The following is a 26,259-nucleotide window of genomic DNA, read 5'->3' as shown; positions in this document are numbered from 1 at the left end:
AAGAACAAGCTCCAGGTCATGACTGCTTTGCTGTGGATTTAGCAATTCTTTGATAGTTCTACCTTCAGGCAGACAAGCCTAAGTGTTTGTAGCATGGCTTCATGGAGCCCACCCAAAATAACAATAATAAAAAAAAGACTCTACACAGAAATAATTGCTCTTTACCCTGTTTTCTAATGTGTGCTTTATGCTTTGTAAAAAGGTGTGAGACTACTTGGTGTGGTCATGTTCCTTACTGGATCTAGTCTGCTAATGTTCATTCTGAGAAGAGGCATATTTGCTCTCAGCCAGGCTGCTTCATTCCGGGCAGTGAGGGCTATTTGATGATGGAAATCTCAGAAAGACCCAGAGGGTGTGGAAAGACACAGATGGAAAAACAGTGCACTTCGCTGACAAGAACTAGAAAGTGAGAAAACAGAAACACCTGCTTACAAAAGCAAATCACTATAGCATGATGTAAACTCTAAGACTTTGCAGGATGCATAGAATTTATTTATTTATGTATTTATTGCTATTAATTTTTCTGTTTGTTCATTTTGCTGCGTCTGAATTGTGGTGTGATGAAAACACAGCAACTCCCAGAAGTGGGGTCTGATGGTGGCTCAATGCTTGGTGCCCACCGAGCCGCTCTCACTGCCCCTCAGCAGCACGGGGCGGGGGGGGGGAAACACTGAAAAAACCTTGTGGTCTGAGATCAGAAAGGGTGGCTCCCTGGCTCTGGGCACCCTCAGAAGCACTGTTCTCCCACGTGCCTGGTGACAGGACGAGAGGGAATGGGCTTAAGTTGCACCAGGGGAGTTTTAGGTTAGATGTTAGAAAGAACTTCTTTACCGAAAGGGTTGTGAGGCACTGGAACAGGCTGCCCAGGGAAGTGGTGGAGTCACCATCCCTGGAAGTCTTCAAAAGACCTTTAGATGTAGAGCTTAGGGATATGGGTTAGTGGGGACTGCTAGCGTTAGGTCAGAGGTTGGACTCGATGCTCTTGAGGTCTCTTCCAACCTAGAAATTCCGTCTAATAACCATAACCTTTATGTGGAAGCTCTGTTCAGGGGGGGCCCTCTCATGAGGCGGGGCGGGGCTAGCGCCTGGCGCCACGCGGCGCTTCCCGCCCGCTGGCGCGCGGAGGCGGTGGCGGGGCCGGGGCCGGGGGCCGCGCCGCGCGGTGCTGACGTCACGGCGGGGCGGGCGCGGAGCGGAGCGGGCGCTGCGGCTGCGGGGCGGCGGCGGCGGCAGCGCCATGGGGAGCCCGGCGGCGGCGTGGGCCGAGACTCCGGCCAAGCGTGCGCGGCACCAGGACCCGGCCGAGGGGCTCGGCAGCCCCGGTGGTGGTGGCGGTGCCGACGGTGACCCGCGGCTGTGGGACACGGAGCGGCTCTGCCAGCACCTCTCGCGCAGCGGCGTGGCTGAGCCCGTCCTCAGCCGCTTCCGAGGTAACGGTGACCGGGAGGGGGGGAAAAAAAAGGGGGTGCTGGCTCTCCCCGCACCGCTCACCGCCTGCTTGTTCCCGCAGAGAGCGAAGTCACCGGGGCCATGCTGCTGGACCTGCCCGCCTGCGCGCTCGAGGTCGCAGGTGTCTGGTGAGAGGGGCGCGGGGCGGGCTGGGGGGTGGGGGCTGTGGGAAGGGGGGTCCCGGAGCAGCCCCTGGAGCCTGGGAAGGGGGCACTGCCCTCAGCAGGCAGGGCAGCGGCAGCTCCTGCACGCCCGGTCGGTGCTCGGGTGCTGAAGGAGCTCCCTTCCTCTCCAGAAGCAGAAGGGGAGATGAAGGGTCCTGCCTGTCTGAGGGACCGGGCTGCGCCCTGGGGTCTTCCCCCTGCGCCTATCTCCAGCTCCTCTGCTCCTCTCACGTTGTTTTCTATTGTTGTGGTTAGCGGTACCAGGGCAGTTCCCGGTGTGGTTATTTGGCAGGCGTGCTCAAGTGCAGAGCTGTGCTTGTGTGTGGGTTGGCTGCCTGCAGGTAAGGTTGCCGGAGCTAACAGTGTGCCGAGGATGATCTCTAGACACCTCTACGATGTCTAGAGATTTGGCTGGGGCAGAGTGCTGTCAGCTTGAGGAGGGTGTGATCTGAGAGCGAGTGTCCGGGTGTGTCCACTGGCAGGGAAAGGAGAGGCGGCGAGGCACAAGGTGACAAGGCAGAAGGGTCGTGCTTTGGAGGAGGTAAGACGTTGGCAGAAGTCAGTAATAAGATGGTTTGGGGTTTTGTGAGAATGGTTTTAAGTGTGCAGGTAGGAATGGTGTGGAATCGCAAGGAAGGTGGCGAAAGGCTTTCTTAGTTTCTGTTTCCAAAGGCCTTTTTTTTGCTGACAGAACAAGCAGAGAGTGATTTCTGTTTCTACGCCACCGGAAGGCTGGCTGCTTTCAGTACCTCGGTGCCTGTTTGAGCAGCATGTGCCCATGCTGGCTGCTTTTATGTACAGGAGAGACAGAAGCTGCTTCAAGGCTCCTTGGGAGTGTGTAGGTTGAGTCCTGCTGGTGCAGTGTGGAGCCAAACGGCCGTGGATAGCTCCCAGTCAGTGCAGAAACTGAATGGGGCATATGGAATGATGTGTTGGCAAGTTTTGTACTGTAAGGTGTTTACTTCCTTGCAGCCTGACATCTCAATTCTGTTGAGCTGAAAATACTCTCAATTGGATGAGAAATTGCTGGAGCTGTTTGCTTTTTTTTATATATATAACTTCTGCTTGGCTTTGCAATGAAAGGTGATCTTTCCTGTGCTTTTTTCCATTGCATGTCATGTCCTCCAATAACTTTAATAATTTCTCTGTGTCAGACCAGTAATGACTGCACACTTAGAGTATAGTTCCCTGTCATTCTCAGACATACAGAGAGGAGAGGTTGGGACAGCAGGGGCCTGGAGGCTGAGCTATGGGTTGTCTACGCATTCTCCTGCTCCTAGAAGTGGATGTTCCGTGCAGAATGAGGTGTGATGCATGTTAAATATGGGTGGTGAGTGAAGCTGTCTGGTTGACATCTCTGGAATAGTTCAGTTCCTGATGGGTGCAGGAGAGGGACTGTTTGTTTGTTTGTTTTTTTTTTCTTCCTTGTCTGTGGTGCAAGGGAGGGCGTGGGTGGAGGGGAATGGATGGGGAAATGGAAGTGTTCACCCTTAAGACAGCTGCTTTAAGGGCAGTTTGAAGAACTACATCAGCCACACCCTGAGAAAACTGTATTAAAATATGAGTTGTTTGCAGTCTTCTGGTTGAGGCAGTCCTTTCGTGTAAGCACAATGTAAACAACTCCTTGCTGTTCTTCTTTCTCTGAAGATCACTAAAGAGCTCTTTGTGATTTTATGCTCACCATGACCATACTGGCAATATGCTTTGTCTTCGGGAGACCAAGCCCCAAAGTGGGGTCAGCGTTCCTGGAGGCAGGAGCCAGTGACTGGTAGGTAGGTCAGGCATGGACTTCCCTGCCTCTGTAGCATCCATCTGCAGCAACAGTCTGGCCAGGGGCACCTCCATCAGATGTGTCCTGCAGTGTAGAGAGCTGTGTTAGCAATGTGTAATACAACCCTGTGAGAGGTGAGTTTCTGGAGGGGAAAAAAGAAAAGAGCACATCTGGCTGTGCTCTTTGTGGACAACATTTGCACAATTAGTTGTATAACAAACTCCAGTGTAAATAGCACGGATGTGTCCTTTGCTGTTTCTGTAGCTGCAGTCACTTCTCAAGTAGTAGTGGGTAGATGCCCGTGTGCCATCCCCTGTACGTACCTGATAATTTTCCAGTGAAGATTCTCCTTGCTCCTGAATTTCTGTGGCACTTAAAAGTACAGTCAGGTGCTTCCAACCAACGCTGTGCCATGTACCCAGCACTGGGAGGAGAAGTGCTTAATACTTGCTTAATGCTTGGTACTGCTTTGCATTGCATCACCTTCCCGTAAATGTGACTAAGCTCATATACTTTGTCTGACCCAAACTGTCCTGTTGAGCAGTTGTTATCTGATGGCATGGCTGTATGATGGTGTCAGTGTACCTCCTGCTGTATTATGGCTCTTTCAAAAACATGATTGTGACATTTGATCAGCATTACTAGCATGCTTTTAAGTGATATCCCCCAAAGACCCCTCAGCTGTAATTAGTAAAGTGGGGGTCATCTTTTTATATCAGGTTTGGTGTTACTTTTTAAATCCTGAACTGTTTTAGAGGGTGCACCCCAAGCATTCATCCTGTCCAAGTTAGACAGACATAGTTGCAAACGTTATGTGTTTCTTACCCACAGCAGTTGAATGTCCTTGGTCCCATTTTCTGGACAGATTTCAAAGAGCTGTTGCAATTTTGTTTCCTGGAAGCATGAAGATAGATATGTGCAAGGTTCAGTTTTGGTGGCTGCAAAAGAGTTCCTTTGCTCTTCCACCACACCCAAATTCTTCATCTTATCATAGCGGAGAAGGACAGGCTTATGCAGGTGGTCCTCCTCTTGTCTTCAGTTTTAGCTGTTTTCTTTTGCCCTGTAAATAGTGGCCTCGTTCAGGATCTCCCTTGTAATTATCTGAGAGTTTGTGACCATTCCTACAGGTTGAGCTGCTCGAGGTGTGAAGTAACATGCTGCTCTGAGCATCACTGCCAGTGCTTTTTATCTTGCTCTCGAGCAGAGGCAGCTGAAGGCTTGCAAGTGACAGCAGCCCGGGCTGCAGCCAAGAACTCCTTTGCTGGGGACAGGGATACAAACTGTTTAAAACAAACAAAAAAACTCACCAGGAGCTCAGGCATCATATGCATTTAATATTTTTATGGACTGTGAATTATTAAATGATAGAGATGAAAATATTCAGTGCATCTGGCTGTATTTGTTTTTGTTAATAGTTGACATTTTATGGTATTAATTTCTGTTAAACCTTAAATGCAAAGACTGTTGTAAAGCTGTACTAAGAATGGTTAACTGCTGAAGAGTGCAAAAGGTAACATACTGTGTTTTCTAGTGGTAAAGTGTTTGCTGTTGTACTGCGGCCAAAACCAGTTTGCCCAAGGATGAAACCTGAAGGCAGAGTTAACAAAAGATCAATATTTCAATATTACTATGAAAAGGCCACAAAATCTGTATGTCCATAAAAGAGTTAATGCACATCAGAGTAATATGAACTCACACAAGTAATTCCATATATACTGTCAAGGAAAATACCTACCAAACTTTGCTTTCAAACTGTTATTATTTTATTTCTAGCCTCCCAGCTGAGAGATTGAAGGTGCTCGCCTGCCTGAACAAACTGAGACAGACAGTGGACATAATGAAGGTAACAGTGGTGCTGCCTGGGGGACTCTGCTTCCACCGCCCTGCTGGCAATTGCAGTGATCTGCCTGTGTCTTTCTGCTTCCCCTCCTGTTGGCTCTGTCCTGCCAGCCAGCACTGCAGTGGTGCTTTTCCTTTGCAGAGCAGCACGCTCCAAGCCCTTCTTCTCGATAGTCAATGTTCTTTCAAAAACCATGTTAACCAGAAAAATTGTTAAAATGAGCAGTTAAGAGCTTGATGTGGGCACCTGGTGGTTGTGGGAGATTGGATGAGTAAATGAGCTGTTGTTTGAAATGTGAGAAGCTCTCCTTTCACATCTTCTGTCTTGTGGAGTGTCCCCTTCTTGATTTTTGTTAGTTTAGCCTCAGGACTGTGTTAACAGGCTTCTTCTCGCTTCCACTGCTTGTGGTGTCCGACAGTTTTTCACAGTGGTGCGTGTTAGTTTAACCCAGGCCAGGGCAGCCCATCAGCATGCATTCCTCTGCTGTCTGTGCATCTGACTGCAGCACTGCCAGTTTGGCAACAGGAGTAGAGAGAACATGGAAAAAAAAAACTTATTTGACTCAGTATTTTACTGAGATAAGTGTATCATGAAATGGCTTTATGTTCTCTTCTGATGCAAGGATTAAATCTATGTATTTATGTTATTGTAGAAGTCATTGTTCAGATAATGCAAACCTAGAGGTAATCAGGGAGTACTTCTTCAGATTTTGTTTGTCTTGGGTTTTGCGTTTTCTTTTATGAAAAAAAAAATAGAATCACAATTTCCACCCTGCAAAATCTCACTTTTTTTTTTAAACAAACAAACAAACAAACAAAAAAAAAACACAACAAGCAGTGTCAAACCAGACACTTCTTATTGGGTATTGAGAGCAGCCCTGACGAGAAGGACTTGAGGGTGTTGGTTGATGAGAAGCTCAACACGAGCCGGCAACGTGAGTTTGCAGCCCAGAAAGCCACCTGTATCCTGGGCTGCAGGGTGTAGGGGAGGGGATTTTCCCGCTCTGCTCTGCTCTCGTGAAACCCCACCTGAAGCTCTGTGTTCAGCTCTGGGGTGGGTCCCCAGCACAAGAAGGGCATGGACCTGTGGAAGTGAGTCCAATGGAGGGCCATGAGAATGATCAGAGGGTTGGAGCACCTCTTCTATGAAGGCCGAGAGAGCTGGGGCTCTTCTGCCTGGAGAAGAGAAAGGTCCGGAGAGACCTTATAGCAGCCCTACAGTACCTAACGGGGCTGCAGGAAAGCTGGTAAGGGACTCTTTGTCAGAGAATGTAGTGGTAGGACCAGGGGTAGTGGCTTTAAACTAAAAGTGTGCAGGTTTAGAATAGATGTAAGGAAGAAATCCTTCACTCAGGGTGGTGAGGCACTGGAACAGGTTGCCCAGAGAAGCTGTGGATGCCCCATCCCTGGGCATGTTCAAGGCCAGGCTGGATGCGGCTTTGGGCAGCCTGGCCTGGTGGGAGCTGTTCCTGCCCATGGCAGGGGCTTAGAACTGAGTGATCTTTAAGGTCCCTTCCAACCCAAACCATTCTATGATCACAGACATGTATTGCAGTACCTTCCTTTAAGTGGAATAGCAGATGTAGCTAGGCAGTTTTCTCAAGTGTTAAATATTGGAATTAAACAAATGCAAGTAAGACTTTTAGAGACTTTTGTCTGGAATTCCCTCACCACCTGAAATGCACAGCTTTGTCTTTTCTGATGTCATGCCTAAGCAGCTCTCCAGGATAAATCTCGGTATAGGATAGACAGGATATGCCTATTTTAAAGGTGAAATCAAGTGATCACCAATACCACCTCTCCCACCAAATACCTGACCCTACTGGGTACCCTTTACCTTTGTGCCTGTTTATTTTCAAAGTCATATTTTAAGTGTTGATTGCATTGTTGTTTGGCTTTTGTAGGTTTTTAATGATCCAGTTCATGGGCATATTGAAATGCACCCTCTTCTGGTTCGCATCATTGACACACCTCAGTTTCAGCGCCTGCGATACATTAAGCAGCTGGGTGGCACTTACTTTGTTTTTCCAGGAGCCTCTCACAACCGCTTTGAACACTCTTTAGGGTAAGGTAACATAGTCTTGTATGCACGTCTCTTGTATTTGTATTTCCCTGAGATTGGTTCCGCTGGTGTGGAGTGCCAGCCAAGGTACGTTACTTACCTTTGAGGGTTTATGAATACTGTTGTGGTGGCATTTTCTGTCACATGAATCTTTTTGTTTATCCTTCGTGACTATAGGCTGTTCTCTTGGACTTCATTTACCAAAGAGAGATAAAGAAACTCCCAATATGGATCAATGCTTTCCACCTTTATTTTTCCTTCTGGTAATGCACATTAGAGACTGTGAGTGCTGTATGTTCTCCCCAGCTGAAAATTGAGTTTAAAAGCATAAGCCTGGGAAGAGTACTGAGGCTGCTATAAATGAACTGTCAGACAGATGCAATCCCCTTAGATTTCCCAGAACAAATAAAATGGGCTTTAGTTGTAATGTTTGCATTTGTACTTAAGTGTGCCTCATGCAGTCGATGCCAAATTGTCAGGCTGTTAGTAATATAAGTTAAAGAGAAAGTAGGTGGGCACCTACTTGGGCAGCCTGCTCTAGCAAACCTGCTTTGGCAGGGGAGTTGGACCTGATAATCTCTGGAGGTCCCTTCCAACCCCTACATTTCTGTGATTCTGTATAGAGTAGGTCAATCTGCTAGGGGAGTCTTGTGTTCCTGTAAAGTTTTGAGGCCGTAATGACTGTAAGAAAGCAAATGTCTGCAAGGTTGGAAATACCTGAAGCTTTGCTTTAATTAAGGGGAGAACTCTGAGGAAGTTTAAACTGGAAGCAAAACAGAAGGCAGATTTTAACTCATGTGTTTATGGGAAAGAAGAAAATGCAGGATCTGCTTAGAGCTGTCTGAGTACCATGTTAAGATACTGTTTCTTCCATGTTTTGGGCATGTTATCTCTTGCTTTTTTTGCATTCAGATGCGTTACTGATGGCTAAAGCTCTACTACAGGAAAAAAAAAAATGTTTCTCTGATCATTTTGCAGGTCAGGTTTTCATTACATGTTGTGTGCTATGTTTCAGACAAATCTGTGTCTTAAAGTAGCAACATAGAATAGGTGAACTGCTATTTTCCTGTTCAAGCTAAAATGCTATTATATTCACTTCCTCTTATTTATTTATTTATTTTTGTCCTGCGACAGGGTGGGGTACCTAGCAGGATGCCTGGTACGTGCACTGAAGGAGAGACAACCAGAATTGGATATAACCCAACGAGACATCCTCTGTGTAGAAATTGCGGGTCTTTGTCATGATTTGGGTAAGCGAGCAACAGTTGAGTTGGCCTGTTTCTTTTTGAAAGCTAACCTGAAGGAAGAGTTGGCTGTGAGAGCAGAACACGAGAGCTGTTTCAGGCTTCTCAGTTCATGACCATCTTCCAAGACAGGATTAATCTGTTCCTGTTTGGTTCAGAGTACCTCTGTAGAGGCAAATCCACTTGGTGAATATGTAGCCACTCTTAGCCAGTTTTTTGTGTTGTTTTCATATGGTATTTTACAGTTCTTCTTCAGTGGTCAAGTGCTTCCTTCCGTGATGTTCTCAAATCTCTCAAAACCTCCAGTAATATCTCAGAGAGAAAATTAGTGACCCTTTCCAAATTTGTTATTCATTTATAATGCTGTTTATTTTCTTCAGAGCTGGTAAAGAGCAATTAACGTACTTGGTGTTACTGCAATACTTTCCTATGGTGTCAGTAATGGAACCATCTATGTTAAGTGCAGTAGTGTTTAAGGTGACGTGTTAGTGAGGTGTACTTGCTGTAGTTGAGTCTTCTTCATAGATGATGTCAAGATCAAATAAAATACAAGAGAATGCAGATTCTCAGCTTGCTCATGATACTTTTATTGACAGCCACATCTCAGATTAAACCTGCATAATCTTTATATCCAAGGTCACGGACCATTTTCACACATGTTTGATGGAAGATTTATTCCACTCGCTCGTGAAGGTTTGAAGTGGAAGGTAGGCATTTCAATACTAAAGTAAAAAGAAAACTCGCATTCTTAAAGGGAAGATAATTTATCTTTAAAGATTACCAATGTTTGGGAGCATATAGTGACCATCATGTTTTCTTATTGCATCGTTTTCATGGTATAACTGAAAAACAGAAAATGGTTTCATGGTCTTATATTGATTTTCTTGTTCTTTTGTTTGTTTGGGGAATATCTGCCCTGTTAGTGTGACTGTGAACAGATACAGCCTTACTAGTGAAATAGAGGTGTGATAAGTAAGTGGGGGCTGGTGACATTTGTCACCAGCATCTCCTCCCTGAAGGTGAAAATGCTCTTGAGCTGCTGTGTAATGTCTTGAGACGTGTTTGTGTAAGCATGTCCTCCACCACCTCTCACTGGGTGTCACTGGGAAAAAGAAATGTCTGTGTCTTGTCATTCCCTGTGGTGAGGTACTAAAGAGGCAGAACTCATTACGGCTTCACTCATCATTTTAAGCCTGCATCATACCTTAAAATATGTAGTGCTAGCTTTCTCCAGCACGTATTTTACAGGTGCGAAACAACTGGGAGGTTCCTTTTCAGTTTAAGATGTTGGTTCAAAGCCAGGATATTTTATACAGTGTTTAGAATTTAAATTTTCTGAAACTTTGAACAGCTTCGAGGGCTGTTTTCTCTTAATAAAATGTAACACATTTGTTTCAGGTTTTTGTCAGCTATTAAATACTAGGAAAATCAGCTGAGTAAACTTGTTAATTTACTGTACAGCAGACTTGGTTAGTTTTTTTGTTTGCTTTTGTTTTTTTTACACTGTAACAGTCACTGCTGTTTGTTAAAAATGTATAATTAAGCGTTCTCAGTGGAAGAGCTTGTTTCTGGACTCTGTAGACAGGATGTTTTTCTGTTGTGTAGATACAAAATGAACAGCAAATGACCCACATTCACATTCCCATGCTCAAGTGCCCTTCCAGGGTTAGGAGAAAGCTGTGTCACCACAGGAAAGGTGCATGAACTTTGTAATGTAATGTTCACGTATTTTTCACAGCACGAAACTGCTTCTGTTAAAATGTTTGAGCACTTAGTCACATCCAATGGACTAGAAGAAGTCATGAAGTCATATGGTCTTGTCCTGGAAGAAGATATGATCTTCATCAAGGAACAAATAGGAGGGCCTATCGATGAAAACATTTGTGAGAAATCGGTGAGTCACTGTATTTCTACTGTGGTTATTCCAACAAATGTCTTACATTTTACTACTAGAGTAGATAATTTTTGCTTTTCTTACAATTTATTTTCTCCGTTTTTGTGAAGACCTAGTAAATTGTGAGACTCCTTGCAGGAGGAATTCTAGAGAAGAGCGCTATTTTATTTTTTTTTCCTTTGGTGGTAGTTTTGCTATGTTACGTGCTCACATCTTCCTGTAAAGTTCTTGCCTCAAAGCCTTCAGATTAGAGGAAGTGCATTTACTGGATACATTGAAGGTGCTGGTAATGAGGTCATGTTTTTAAGTGGCCATACAAAGAAAACACAGTTTAGGTTAACAATCCAATAATAGATAACAGAACTGAGAACTGGCAGAGATGAGGCAGTGAGTGCTGCAAAGCACAGCCCAATTATATGGTGAGTGCCAGAGCCTCATTATCTTTGATGACAGTAGCAAAATGTTTGGATTTATTGCAGTAACACATACAGAGGCAGGGATAAGACTTGAAGAAATGGCTTGCCTCGAGACAAGGAAGAAGAGATCATCATTAATAATCTTTGTAACTCTATAAAAGAATCACATCATCACTCTTAATTTTACAGCTCTTGTCATCTCTTCAAGGATATCCATTCAGTTGCTACCATAATTAAGAGCCCACCAGTGGGAGATCTGTCATGACAATCAGGTCCTAATAAAAACTTGCATATCGTCCCAAGCATCACCCATAAATGTTAGCACTTACCCGTTATTTTCTCTTGTGTAGTGCTACCATGTGTACTGGAGTGCTCCAATGACAAAGCATAGGGAACTTGGCATAAAAAAACTCAGTCTGAGATCTAACAGGAGGGCAATATGGAAAGCCATGCAATTGATTGTACCCATTTGCAGTCGTCTGAACACAAAACTTGCTGCCTGCTGCTACCATTGATCTTGGGCCAAGTTCTTGCCCATTGTCTATTTTTTCTCATTTGGACTTTATGCCTACTTTCCAGCAGAATAACAGGAAAAGGAATGTCAAATGTGATCTGTGCCAACCTGGACATCCTCCTGGTGTTAGGTTGCAATTTTCTGCTGGAGGTCATTTGGGTTGTGGTGGTTTCAGCAGAGTACAGGCTCTTCTGTTGATGAGTGCCCGTGTTGTGATGATGTCACCTTGCAGTAGGCCATCTGGTCCTGAAGAAAACAATGCATTTCTCAATTTTACTCTTGGGAGCTGCGCTCCTGTTCATTGTCCCTGTAACAGCATTTTGTGATCAGTACAGAATATTATGCCTGAAGTGCTCTCCTCCCTGTTTACACATTTCCATTCTTACTCACTTTAATTTTAATATATCTGCAATGCAGTTAAAATTAAAACCATGATATCTGTTTGTATATATCTTAGATAATCCCCCCCACTTCCCTCTCCCAAATTTCAAGGCCAGTTTATGGCAATCTTTGTTTAACTAAAGAATCATTAAATGTTTAAGGAAATATTTATGTGTAATTTGTATTTTATTATTTTGGTGTCGATTTCCTGTTTGCACCATGGCTGAATCATTCCTCGTTTGTGGGCTAGGAGTTTAAGTAGCTGGCAGTTTGAACAATTATTATTTTTTTTAATCTAAATAATTGTTTTAAAAGTACATTCTATAAAGTTGTATAGCTGATTGCAGAGATCGCAGAAGACTGCAAGACAGTGATGTGTGTGGGTTTAATTAATTCCTCTGAAGGTTAAGTAATTCCAACCTCTTCCCCTCTGTTGTTACATGTTGTTTTTTGCATTTCAGAGCTCCGTTTGCTTTTAGTAGAGTGGAAAATTAAGTACTTGTAGTGTACGTGACCTTTGTTCTTCCGGATATTCTGGGAAATCATCTGCTTACGCCCTTGTTCTGGATTTCTAATGCCCAGCATAGCTTTTGAAAGCTCTTCTATTGTCTTTGTTCTTCATTAGTTTGGGGTTGGATGTTTACCATAGGCAAGAAAATATGTATTGGCACAGTCTTTTAAAAATATTCCAACATTTCTCACAGCATTTAATTTCTTATTTCTGATTTTTGTTCTTGGTTCCTGTGCTATTAGTGGCCTTACCATGGTCGACCAAAGGAGAAGAGTTTCCTGTATGAGATAGTAGCTAACAAAAAAAATGGCATTGATGTTGACAAATGGGATTATTTTGCAAGGTACGAATCTTACAGTTTCTGTTTTTATTAAATTCCTACTAAAACAATGTTGCAATATTTACAAGTATGAGCTCATTGTTAAGCATTTTCTGTGGAATGTTTTTAGGGATTGCCATCACCTAGGAATCCAGAATAATTTTGATTATAGGCGGTTAATTAAATTCACTCGGGTCTGTGAAGTAGAAAACGAGAAGCATATCTGTGCCCGTGACAAGGTAAGCAGTGTGTGTGAGCTGAGGCAGCACTCAGTAGCAAAATACATGTGAGGTGTATCAGCAGGTTGCAGACAGTTAAGGCACGGTAAAGCCAGCCAGAATTGGGCAGGGTGGTGCAGCCACGTGCTGCATTGAAGGGGGCTGCTAGATGGATGCTCTGCAGCCCAAGAGGATGAAGTAGTTGCTGCTCTGGGAGCTGCTGGCAGAATTTACCAGTCTCAGGAGGGGAGGGATGAGGCTAGCCTCTGGAAGGGCATGTGGCGAGTCCTTCTGAGGGTGAGTAGATGATCACCAATTGGGTGTGCTCCTGCTCTGCTGAACAAGATGTGAATGTGGGGCTTTTGGAGCAGCTAGAAGTGCTCTTCTCTGTCTGGGTTGTCTGGGGTCACTGCCAAGCTCTTCCATGGCTTGAGTCTATTTCAACATTTATAAATTGTGAAAAATAAGTATTCTGCTCTGCAGCAAATGAAAAGCATCAATTCGTTTGATTCCAAAATTGTTTTAGTTTTGCAGTTGAGACAATGCGAAAAGTAAAAGATTCGTTTTCTTTTCTTTTTTTTTTTTGATTCAGGAAGTTGGAAATTTGTATGATATGTTCCACACACGGAATTGCCTGCATCGACGAGCATACCAGCATAAGATTGGCAACATCATTGAAATAATGCAAGTATTATACATCCTTTTTTTGCACATCATCTATTTTAATTTTTTTGAAACTGTATATCCGTTTAGAATCTTCAACTAATCCATAAGATGTGACATGTACACATGTACAGTCACTGGGCTGCATAACCAAAATCTGGATCTGTTAGAGCAGGTCCAGAGGAGGGCCGCAAGGACTATCAGAGAGCTGGAGCACATCTCCTAGGAAGACTGAGAGAGCTGGTGTTATTTAGCCCCTAGAGAAGAGAAGGCTTTGGGGAGACCTTATACTGTATACAGACTTCTTGACACTCTAAGCACTGTATAAATATATAATTAAAAATAATAATAAAAAAGCAACAACAACAAAAAGGCAAAAACAACAACAAAAGGAACAGGAAGTAGGGTTGACCAGACAGCATTATCCTTCCACAGGAAATTCGACTAGAAGCAGATTGAATCTTTATCTACATGTTAAAGAGAGTGTTAGACTCAAACTGACTGGTTAATGACTGGTTAATGTTAAGATTACTAGCAGACCAAAATAAGGAGCAAGCTTACCTGTCTTCGTGTAATGCCACAGCAGGAATTGTTCAGGAACAATTTGGTTACCTACCAGCATTTGTACTTCTCTTTATATCTATAGAAGTTTCCTGGTAATGTTCTTATTTTTATTTTTATTCAAAAGCAGAAGAAATATTGGTATCCCCAAATAATGGTCTTGCTGAGTAAGCATCTGCTGAGTTTGGAAAAAGCAATGTAGAGGGTTATACAATACAAAAATTACTTGTGAATGGTTTCATTTCACAATCTGCTGCTCATTGTGCAGTGGTTCTTTGGAGCAGTCAGTTACATTGGCTAAAATTCCTAAGGTTTGGTAGGACCTATGTGTAAGAAGTAAAACAGAACAGCCAGGGAATGTAGTTCTTGGCTTACCATAATTATAACAGCCTATCCAACCAAGTGAGCATACAACCTAGAAATGACAGCAAGTGTACTGAGAGCTTTGGAAAAACTTGACCTTTAGAGCATTAGGTTTTCCCGACTGAAAAAATACTGCACATACATGGGTTTTACGAAGCTTTGTGTTCACTCTATTAACTTCTGGAGCAATAGGTCTGTAAAAAGGATGTGGTCATCTATGAGGTAGCCTCACTGCAGCTGACTGACTGTCACTGTCTTGCAAGGCTCTGCAGCCATGTGAGCATTATCAAGCTCATACTCTGAAGCAGAAAAAAGTGGACATTTCTTGAAATAAAGTTAAGGTCTGCTCTGAATCTATTTTCAATAAATGGAAAGACTGCTGAAATGTGCAATGGCAGCATGGAAATAGGACATATTGCAATGCGGTCAGGCTCTACTGCATGTTTAGGATGCAGTTTAATTAGTCTCCTATTTATTGTGTGCTAAAGCATTTTTTTTGTTTTGACTCTTAAGCAATAAAGTGTTTAAAGATAATCACAGAATTTCTAGGTTGGAAGAGACTTCAAGATCATCCAACCTCTGACCTAACACTAACAAGTCCTCCACTAAACCGTATCACTAAGCTAAATGATACTGAAGTCTTACTTTTGCCTCAAACTAGGATTACAGAAGCCTTTCAGAAAGCAGACCGTTTTTTTGAAATAGAAGGCTCTAAAGGAAAATCGTACCGGATTTCTACAGCAATGGAAGATATGGAAGCCTACACTAAGCTAACTGGTAAGCATGCTCAATTTTTTTTTTTTAAAGTGACAGAACATGAGTGTCTGTTAGAATAGGACTGTTTTTTCTAGTTTGTAGAACTGTTGGCACAGTAGGTCCTTGCCCATGATGAGGATTCTTCAAGCACCGCTTTTGTGCACAGATGGTAGGTCAGACCTGAAACTCTCTGTGCTCTCACATCTTGCTGAGAAAGCAAAACCTTCTAGCTTAAATTACCTTTATGTTTATGGTGAGAGAGAGGTGCACCAACTTCTGATATTCTGCATGCATTCAAGTCTAGCTTATTGTGAGCAGTGCTGTCAGGCAGTCATGCCTGTGCCCTAGGTTTGTTGTACTTGCTACAAGTGGGATGTAGGTCACGTCAGTGATACTACATCTAACTCCATCAGGTAGACAAGTACTGCGCTTGTTTCATTGTGGGAAACTAACCCTGAGACAGGTTTCAAAGGGCTCAGATGGAATCTGATTTAATTTGTTTGAGGCACTGTAACCCTGATTGTAAATGCATCTGAAGAAAATGGAATATGTGAACAAATTATTTGATTGCTGAAAGTTTCTGGTTGCTTAGTCAAGAGCTTGTGAGAATTATTCTCGTAGGGTAAGTACAAGGAGCAACAGGCTACTTAGAGATGTGGGGAAATTCCAGTGTGATTATGTAGTTATGCAGATGAGTTAAGGCTTGTGAGGGTTTCCTGAAAAAATAGTCTGGCTGCTGGAAGTTGGTTCTCCAAGGTCTGGGTCAGTGTTGTGAGGAACAAATGCTTACAGAAATTACTAAATTCAATGTTCTCTATCATGTAGTTCACCATCTTCCCACCAGTGCTGTGTATTGGATTTGTCTGCCCCTCCTGGTCTTCGCCACAAGTTCCTCTGGTTGGTGTTCAGTGCCATGGCATCCCACTACTGGTTTTGTGTAGCATTTGGAATGGAGGCCATAGTGTACACCATGAACCCTGCTGCACTCGGGGTTTTGTGGCTGGGGTGACTGCAGGGCAGAGGATGCTACAGACCCTGCAGAAAGGTGCTCCCAAGAACTGTCAGATCTTGCTCCATCTGGGAGCTACAGCTCACAAGGATTCCCAGAGCTACTTTCTTGAGTTTCCATCATCAAGCCTTTGCTGGTCAGCAGAGAGGCTCAGGAATTTCTGTTTTTGCTCCATGGACAAGGTGACAGAAGCTAAGGGCACAGTTGCAGATGTTCCTGTGTGCCATAATCTGTGTCATGTTAAGAGTCTTACGTTAATGACCCTAGTGGTGGTTTTACCCGGCTGGGCAGCTGAGATCCACCACAACCACTCTTTCACTCCCCCTCTTCAAAAGAAAAGGGGAAGAAAATAGAACGAAAAGGGCTTAGGGGTTGAGATAAGGACAGGGAGATCACTCAACAATTATCATGGGCAAAACATTCAATGTAGGGAGATTAGAGAAATTTATTATCTATTATTAACAAGCTAGAGAAATAAGAGACAAAGAAAACAAACTAAAACCACCTTCCCCCCATCCATCCTCTTTCACCTCCTCACCCTGAACAGCACAGGGGAATGGGGGGTCAGTCTGTGGCGCTTCGCCTCTGCCGCTCCTGCAGAGTCACTCCCTTGCCCTGCTCCTATGCAGGGTCCCTCCCATGGGATGCAGTCCTTCTGAACAGATCCTGCCTGGGCTTCCCACAGACAGCGGCTCTTCAAGAATAAGAGGGCTCCATACCACAGGGTCCATCCATCAGCAGCACACTGCTCCTATCTGGGTCCTCTAAGGGCAGCAGCATCCCCTAGGCCTCCTGCTCCTGCGTGGGCTCCTTTCCTCAGGCTGCAGCTCTGGCCCGGAGTCTGCTCTGGCAGGGGTTCTTCACAGGCCGCAGCCTCCTCCAGGCCACATCCACCTGCTCCACTGGGGGCTCCTCCACGGGCTGCAGCGTGGAGATCTGCTCCGTGTGGGACCCTTGGGTGCAGGGGGACGAGGGATGAGAGGAGCATGTCAATGTTAGATACAACTGTCAATCAAGAAGGATGAGTACATTTTATTCATCTTAAACCAAGATACTTGCACCCTGCACCCAGTGATTCCAACCTGGGGGATCTGGGAGGACAGGAGGCTTGGTAGCAGTAGTCCAAGATGAGCAATGCTTCTGTGAAACTGTCCAACTGCCATTTGGATCTTTGCTAATGATAAGCCTCTAGTGAGATCCTGCAGCAGTAAGTTCCCCAACTTTCTTCCACGATGAGTGAAAAACCACCTTTAGTTTTTGAATTTGTTTCTGATTTGACAGCAAATTCTAATTTTTGTAATGGATGAAAGAGCAAGCAGTTCCTTGCTGCTACCGCCTTTGCACAATATATGCGTTCATGGGCTTCTCATTTTCTATGGATTATCTGTTCTCTCAAGCTGAAATTTTGCTGTTCCGTGTGAGGAAATTGAACACTTTGATCAACCTTGTTGTCCATAAAAATAACCCTTGGTAGAGATGTTTTGGTAATCGTGGTTCATAGCTTGCTTACACAATGTGTGGCGAGCTCCTTAAACTGGTTGTTGTGCCAGGCAGGGTGTTGCAGAGCTGTACCTTCAGCATGTCACAGCTGCACAGGTACTCCTGGCTGGGGAATGCAAACAGGTGCACGGAGTGCTGCTGTGTTGGTTGTGTGACTGGTGAGCAGCATCCTGACACCAGTGGTTTCAGGACAGCAAAATTAACCCTTCTGCTCTGACGGCACATCCAAGCAAACCTGGAAACTTGCCTCTTGCCACTCATGTGCATTGTGGAAATGCCACTGCGTACTTTGCTGTCACGTGGAGACAGGAAGGGGGACTTTCATTACCACTGTCCAAAGACTGAGAAGTTCCGAAGATTTAACAGAAGTGCTTTCTTCTTTAATAAGATGAAGCATCTTCCCCCCGGAGGCAGTTAGTGCTGCTTACCAAGGCTGGATAAACAAAAAGAGGAAGCAACCTCCAGTGAAATAATTGTTTGTTGCAAGGGTGAGAATTGAACTAGGATTCTAGTCAAAATTTATTATGAACCCAATGATATCCAAAACTATATTGGAATAGAATTCTCAGTTGTCAGACCTGATATGTTCAGACATTCGCTGAAAGTGAGCATTTTTCCTGAATCAGCAGTTTTTCTTACTGGTTAAGCCACTGTCCTCGTACGTGTATTTTGCTGTGACACTGAACTTTGACATAGTTAACTGAAATAATACAACTTCGACAGATAATATCTACCTGGAAATTCTGCACTCAAGCCGTCCAGAACTGAATGAGGCACGAGAAATTTTGCGTAAAATAGAACGGCGTGAATTATACAAGTTTCTAGGAGAGACTCAACCTGAAAAAGTAAATGAAATTCCAAAGGTAATATCAATTTCTGGAAGATTCTGAGTTCTGTCTTTCTAAAACCATTCTCTAAGTTGCTGGCTTTCTTTTTTTTCTTTCCTATTTTTTTAAACTTGTTATTTAAAAAAAAATAGTGTCAAAAGTTCTATCTCCACCACACTGTTTTTATGTTGCTGAGATGTGGAAGACATTACGGAAAACTGGGGAGGATTTTTATCTACAGACAGAAGAACAGCAAGAGATACAAACTCAGAAGTTGATTATTGCAGGAATATTTTCAGAAAAACCCTGTTGCATAAAATGCTATTACGGTCTAGTGATTTTAGAAAGTTATTACTATCATCTTGTGTTCCTTAAATTTTCAAAATAACAACAAACATTAGAAGATATTTTTGTTTTCAATCATAATTTGTTTGCTTTACTTTGAGAACAATGTGAATAATATTTTCTCAATTTCTTGGTGTTAGATTTTTATACTTAACATGGGCATTTATATTTTTTTCTAGTGTTTATTTTCCAAAGCACTCATCAGACATTGGATTATCTACTGTTGTCTTATTCCAAAATAATGTTATATTAGAGATAATGTTGCTTCTGATGGCTCACCTGGTCTTGTAAAGTGGTATATTGTGTTGACAAGTTAATAACCTGTAAACTTCAGTCCTGGTGCTCAAAATTTTCCATGCCAAATTTCCTGAAATGCCTGACAATATCTAGAAAGCTTTAATAAAAATGACTCAGCTTTTCTAAAGAACAAGGCTATGGAGAGACTAGGAAATACCTTATTGCTTTGTTCATCTTATCACTTGAGAGGCTTGGGTTCTGTTCTTTGTTTAAGAGATGTAGTGTTAAGAGATTCTGTATACGGGAAAAAAAAGGTGAGGGTAAATACTGAAGAGGAAGGAAAACATTCTAAGACACACATCAGCATGGTGCGAAGTTGTTGCATATTGATTGTAAAATTTCTGAAGTCTAGGATAGCCTAACAAAAAGGAGATGAGCAGGAGTATAAATTGCATGAGCTCTACCTTCAAACAGCACCTTGTAGAAGCTTGGTTAGTGGAAAGAAAAACTTTTGCTTGGAAAACCCAGCCTGAGACGTTGAATCTTGTGTGTGTGTGTGTTGTTCTGAAGGCAGACGGTATTGCTAGTGGTCTTATAATTACATCTAGCCAGCATTTTGCAGTTTCTGGTGATCAGCTGGGGGCTTGGCAGAGGAGGATTTTCCCTTGCAGGAGTGTTAGAGGCTCTTCTTCCCCTGATGCACTGAAAATGGGCAGTGATCAGACAAGATGGAGCTGTCTATTCTACTGCTTAAGAGACAACAGTGTTGTGTTTCATGACCTGCTGGACACAGCAAGGGAAAAATCTCAAGTAGCTAGAGTGCTCAGTTTCCAGTTAGTATGAACTGGAATAGGCAATGTAAAAAAAAAAAAAAAAAAAAAAAAATCTATAAATGATGCAGAATAGAAATAAAAAAGCTTATATTCTGTCTCCTGCCAGCTGCCTCCCATCAGTTACCTCCTGGTGATTCTTTCCTCTAGGCTTGCTCTCGTTCTAAACCTTTCCTTGGCTTGAGTCACAGCAAGCCACACGTGCTTCAGCCTGTCGATGTGTGCAATTCACTGCTCTTCTCCCTGTCTTTGCAATGGACAAACCTGCTTGTTGAATTCCTTCCCTTCTGGACCTGCCCCCTGGCTGCTCTGTGCTGCACTCAGCTTTTCTCCTTTCAGTCTCAGGTGCTCCCAGGAAATCTTCCTTCATCAAATCTTGCATCTCGCCCAGAATGTAGCAGCCCTGGGCAAAGGTAAACAGGCAAACTTCTCTCTCCTGCCCAGCCACAGCCTTTTAAAGAGAGCTTACACATTTCCATGAACATCTATTCTCTACCACACCATACTCCTACACTTAGCTTTAACCTTACTCTCAGCAGGGAGTAGTCTTCAAGGTCCAAAACTAGATAAAACTTGTGGATTTCCACTTTCTGCTTTCCCCTCCAAAGCTTGTCTAGGATCTTGTTTTTGTTTTTTTTTTTTCTGTTTTATTTTCTGTGTTTTTTTAATTTTTTTTTTTTTTAGTAACTCATCACTGATCACTAATCATGTTTGGCTTTTGTTTACTTATGTTTCAATGCTTTTCTTTTTAACTGCAGTTATAAAACCTTTATTAGAGGGTGAGATCCTCCAACATCTAAAAAAAAAAAAAAACAAAACATTAAAAATATTTAGTATTCACCTTTGAGGATCTTAACTGAAAAACACGTTTGTGTTAGTAAAAGATTTGCTTGAAGGTATTTACTTCCTATTTTCATGAGAACTTCAATATCCTGAATGGGCTCTGTCCTTTCTTCCTGTTGCCAGGTGTGAAACTCTTTCTGTCTTAGTAATTTGCCGATATAAATAGTAATAAAGCTGATTTTTTGTTTGTTTCTAAAAAAATAAAACAATAATAGTAGACTTATGGCTTTTGAAGGTATAGAAGGCTTCTGACAACCAGATTACTCTAGAAAGAGTTTGTCAAGCATGAAGAAATTAAAGCTTTGGTTTCATGCCATATTCTGTTATGTGCTTTGTTGCTTAGGTCTTGACCTGATAATGAAAAAATACAGTCTGAGCTGTTGTCTTTTTTTTTCCAGGATGAATATGATGGCCTGGCAGATGACATCGCTAATTCCAAGCCGGAAAAGAATCCTCCAAATGTGGATCTAAAAGCTGAAGACTTCATAGTTGATGTAACTATCTCTGCTTTTGGAGTGACCTTAGAGTAAAAACTACTTGATCACGTACAGGTGTTAAAGTCAGCAGTCCAGCAACTGGCTATTATTTATGAAGGCGAGTGAACCATTTGCTCCAGTGGGAGGAAGACAGGCAGGGCGATTCCTGCAGGCATCTCATGCCTGGGGCATGGCAGTCGCTCCCAGGTGCATGCAATGCAGTCTCCAGCCACCAGGAGTGTAAGGAGGGAGCCTGTGACAGGGCAAAGTTTGAGCAGTCTGCTAGTGTCAAATAGCTTAAACCCTCTTCTCAGTTAATTCTCAGGGGAGCTAGTGAATGGCTTTTTGCAAAGCACATCACAAATCACTTCTAAAGCTGTCTTGCATTGAAGATTCATTTCAGGTTGGGGAAAATGACAGCAACTTATGTAGCTTTAAAGTAGCTGACTACTTTCATTGTCCCACAAACTGACGTCATGGGGAAGTGGGCCCTTCTCTCTCTTCTGACCACGCAATTTAAAGTGTCCCAAGCAGATGTAGGTAATGTTGGCTAACCCTCATGTTTAAAACTGTAAGCTCTGTTGCTGTCTGAGCAGGTTGTGTGGCTCAGGAAGGCACAGTGTGTTGAGGGAGCAGCATGGTTTTACTCGTTGAAACTGCAGTGTTTCAGAATGCTGGTTGGTACAAATGCAAAGGTCCACCTGGCAGCTGCAGACTTGAGAGGTGGTGGAATAAAAGATTAAAAAATGCAAATGCCAGACTGTTTTATGAGGTAATAATTTGTTAATTACTGTTCTTTTTTTTATTACTGCCATTTACAGAACTATAGTATGTATGTACGTACTTGTATTTATTGTAAGAAAACCAATGACAAGCATTAACAAATGTCATTTTATTTGTTTTGCATGCAAGGTTATCAGTATGGATTATGGAATGAAAGATCAGAATCCCATTGATAATGTTCTCTTCTATTGCAAGGCTGATCCTTCCAAGGCTGTCAAGATCAGTAAAGAACAGGTAGTTTTTTTATCTTCCTCAAATGGCCTTCTGAAAGTGATCTTCTTTACAGCTTGCAATGGAAGCAATCGCTGTCCTTCGTGGTAGTTCTTGCAGTAGTTGTGGAAAGGTGGTGGAATCCATGTCTTTGCTTAGACATACTGGGCGTATGTCACAAGATGAGTACAGTCAACTGGAGTCCCGACATCCATTACATATGAAGTGTTTAACTCTTTTGTTCTTACAGAAATATAATTTGCTTAGATAAAGCTCATGGATTATAGTGAGATGTTTTTATTGTTTTGAATTTGTATTTAGATGAAGAAATTGAAGTTCCCTAGACTCTAAATTTAAAGAAAGAATGAAGCTTATTTGTTCTTTATTCCAAAGGTTTCAAGGCTTTTACCCAGGATATTTGCAGAACAGGTTATCCGGGTTTATTGCAAAAATCTGGATCCAAATATTGTTTCAGCTGCAAAACAGTATTTCGTTCAGTGGTGTATAAAGAGGGATTTCACCAAACCACAGGTAACAAATTTGCATGTTATTTTCTTGTTCTAGTGCTTTTTACCTTTGTCTGTAAGCTTGCTCATTCATAAAAAAATTCTAGGGATTTTGGCCTTGTCATTGTGGCGTTGCTGCTTCCCACTAACCTAGCTTCTGTTTTTGTTGTGGCTTGCATCTGGACATGCTCTGGTTTCACTGGAATAGTGATGGATTTTCATTCGTTTAACTTAGGTGATTTGAAAAGCCATACTTTTATAACAAAAGTTAACATCCATGCAGCAACTCACTAGTGTATTGATGCAGGTTTCCTCATACAAATGCTTAAAGTGCCACTGAGAGATTTAAAGATCTAGAGTGGTCTTATCAATTCTTCTCATTGCTTTGGCTCTTTCCCATTCACCAGCTGTTAAATTTACCTCTCCGATAGGATATACATGATCAGTCCATTGGATCTGAGTCAGAGTGTAACATTCCTGGGAAACAAATTTGCAAACCTCTACTCCCTGGGCAACTAATCTGTAGTCTGAGTGCTTGGAAACCCTTAGCTGTTCTGTGCTCCCTTTTCCTGTCAATTCTCAGACATACAAGTTTCTATCTGAGAGACAGGAAGGGCTGTATGTTACAGCTCATCTGAAGTTTTGCACTGGATACAGTGCAAGAGCTGCCATAGCAATTCAAATGAAAGCCTAAAGCAGAACCTGAGTTCATATGCTTTGTTTTGCATTCCTCCTGCCAAAAGTTATGGGGAAACCTGTAACATCTGTGGCTGTAAACTGGTGATGTGTGATGCAGCATCCCCATCACATCCCCCTTGCAGGAAGGTGGCGGCCTTTGTCTAATAAAACTACGATGTTCTGATACTTCCAGTATTATATGTCAGTGTAAACAATCAGTTATGGTTGTATCAAGTTTTTCTCAGTCAAGTCTGTCTTACGAGAGCAGTTAATTTCTGAAAGGCTTTTTGCAAATAGATTAAGTAAAAGGCTTATTCTGCTTGTAGCTCATGGAGTATGGTTGTACCTGGCAACTGTATTTTTCTGTTTCAGAGTTACCCATCTTATATGTCCTGCAGCATGCCAGGGCCTCTATAACATGCCAAGATAGTCCCACCAGTCTATTTCTGCTTGTTCTTTCCAATGTTTGTAATGCCTTATTACTAAATAGGTGGTCTGACAAGGCTGAGCACCACAGCCTAGACCGTACCGGTTACTGTACTGTTATATACCTTAAGAAGGTGAAGGGCACCTCTAAGCACCTACACCTGGTAGACTGCAATAGATTTAAATTAGAAACTGGGAGGGATTTGGAACAAAAGCTTGTAACAATATTTCCAATTCATATACCAATGCCCAAAATACAAGCCAGCTTCTCAAATATATGGGGGATTTTTTCCCTGTCAGTTCCTACCACTAACTACAGCAGTTTCCATCTCTGTAATGCATGGTCTTCCATACTTATTAATTTCCAGTGCTTCTAGGACCTTGCATTTAATTTTTCTCCTATGCCTGATAGTGAGCCTCTTTCCCCTGGTTTAGGATAGAAAGAAAAAATTAATGCGTTATCATTAATGTTTCCTGACTTTTAATAACAGGATGGTGATGTGATTGCCCCTCATCTAACTCCAATGAAACAAAGCTGGAATAACAGAAGTGGGGATGAATTCAAGACAGCTTCAGAACCGAGTTGCAAGCAAAGGCTTTCTTTCAATAAGTAACACTTCTCCTTTTTGCACTATTCAACTATTTTCTTCAGAAGATAGTTGACCCTCAGTGGCAACTTGTAAAACGCAGTCTGCTCTGTAAAAAATGCATAGAACAATGCAGCAATGCATTTTACGATACAGTATGTTCTTATGTAGACACTTAAACTAAGTGCATATTCAGAATGGACTTCTACAAAATTAACAAGTAATCTGTTATGGCAGAGCAAACTCAATTCTCATTTATTTTTGAATGTAATGGCACTGTTGCAGCAAGAGTAAATTAATTTTTTCCAAAAAAAAAAAAAATCATAATTACAAGAAGTGCTGAAAATGTGTTACTGCTCCTTCTAGTCCTGATCTTTTCTTAAGGTAATTGTGATGTTACTTGAGCTAGTAGAAAAACTTCTAGCTCTCTTTAAACTTAATTTTGAAAAAAAAAAAAATAGAGGAGGGGGGGAGAAGAATCTTTTTAATATCCAAAGATTACTTTCCTGGTATTGAAAAAGCTGATGAAGATGCAGACCTCTTGCTGTAAAAGTGACCATGCAGCTTTTATTGAAGTAACAATGCATTGCCCTTACATGCAGCATTTTATTGTTTTTATAGTGTATTTTTGATACATTGAATATTACATTTTTACTACTACACTGAACTGCAAAAACTGCTCAAAACTTCTATTATGGGAGTGGTTGCAGGAAAGCAGAGCTACTTGAATGTTTGTCAAGGTATGTGGTCATGCACACAGTTCTTACATGGTTAGTGAGTCTCATCAGGGTGCCGCCGCGCGGTGCACCTCTGCTAGAGCAGAGCCACAAGTGCACATTGTTTCTGCATTTCACTGTACTAGATAGACAGGCTCTTCAGGAATCCTTTAGTTATTGTATCCTTTCCCTGTATTTCCTGGCTCTGTGATTGCTGTTCCTGTGTATATTTCTCATCCTTGTAGAACTGTAAGAGTTCTTACAATTTTCCTTATGGGCAAACTAATGTGAATGTTGCTAAATGTCCTATTGGAAAAGCAAACTAGAAAGACTTTTTCCCTCTTGTTTTTTACTCAGGTGTAAGATGTTCTATTTGAAGGCTGCTTTCATTAAATAAAACCTAAAAGTTTGAAAAGCCTACCCTCAACATTAAAAATCCAAAGCAAAGGTTCTGTAATGCTCAGAAATTGGAACAAGCTTTGGATTTTTATATCTGAAATGAGAAAATACAAGTTCAGCATTCAATTTTAACAGCCAAGCTTTTGAAACTAAGCCACTGTGTAAGAAAACTGTATAACTTTTCATATCTGATTGTTTCCTGTGTCTTTTTGTATCATGGAAACTGATAGCAATTAGGCAAGAGGTAAGGAGATGAATGTTCACCTATTTTACTGATTTGGTTTGAAATAATCAGAAGCTGTTCTGTGCTCTGCTGCTTATGAACCTGTGCTCACGTGTTTAATGGTGATGCAGCACAGCCTCTGCTGTTCATATCTTTAATGGTATTTAAGATCTGCAGTGTACCAGGTAGCTATTAGGAGGTGTCTTGACCTTTCAAAAAGCTCTTAAAAAATGTATTATGCTTCAAGAAATAACATCGTAGAGTGAAGGCATTTGTCTCCATTATCCACATGAAATCAAGTATTGTTCAGACTAATGTAATTTTGTTATGGCTGCTTGGGTTTGTTTTGATGTTGTTACAAAAGGTGCACTTTATATTTGGGAAAAGCTTTTTGCTCACGTTTAAGCAAAAACTTGTACTTAAGTCTATCAGATACTAAGTTCTGAGACAGAGCATTTCTTTTTCTCAAACACATTAATCTGAGCCTTTCTGTACTAAAATAAATGTATAAGAAATGATTTTAATATTCTTTTAATGAA

General features: G+C 42.2%; 1 protein-coding gene across 1 annotated transcript; it reads left to right on the top strand.

Annotated features, from left to right (window-relative positions):
* The first annotated feature begins 1,205 nt into the window (after positions 1-1,205).
* On the top strand, positions 1,206-26,259 carry SAMHD1 (SAM and HD domain containing deoxynucleoside triphosphate triphosphohydrolase 1). Its single transcript, XM_082773571.1, has 16 exons — positions 1,206-1,430; positions 1,511-1,577; positions 5,158-5,227; positions 7,128-7,288; positions 8,420-8,535; positions 9,166-9,236; positions 10,268-10,423; positions 12,488-12,588; positions 12,695-12,803; positions 13,375-13,466; positions 15,031-15,146; positions 18,358-18,497; positions 21,115-21,210; positions 22,105-22,209; positions 22,579-22,716; positions 24,287-26,259. Exons 1-16 carry the CDS (start codon positions 1,238-1,240, stop codon positions 24,407-24,409), a joined length of 1,854 nt encoding a protein of 617 aa, XP_082629697.1. The 5' UTR covers positions 1,206-1,237; the 3' UTR covers positions 24,410-26,259.

The sequence above is a fragment of the Aythya marila genome, assembly GCF_965140915.1.
Source record: "Aythya marila genome assembly, chromosome: 16".
Lineage (NCBI taxonomy): Eukaryota > Metazoa > Chordata > Aves > Anseriformes > Anatidae > Aythya > Aythya marila.
Note: the sequence above shows the minus strand (reverse complement) of the source record. Positions and strands in the feature narration are given on the sequence as shown.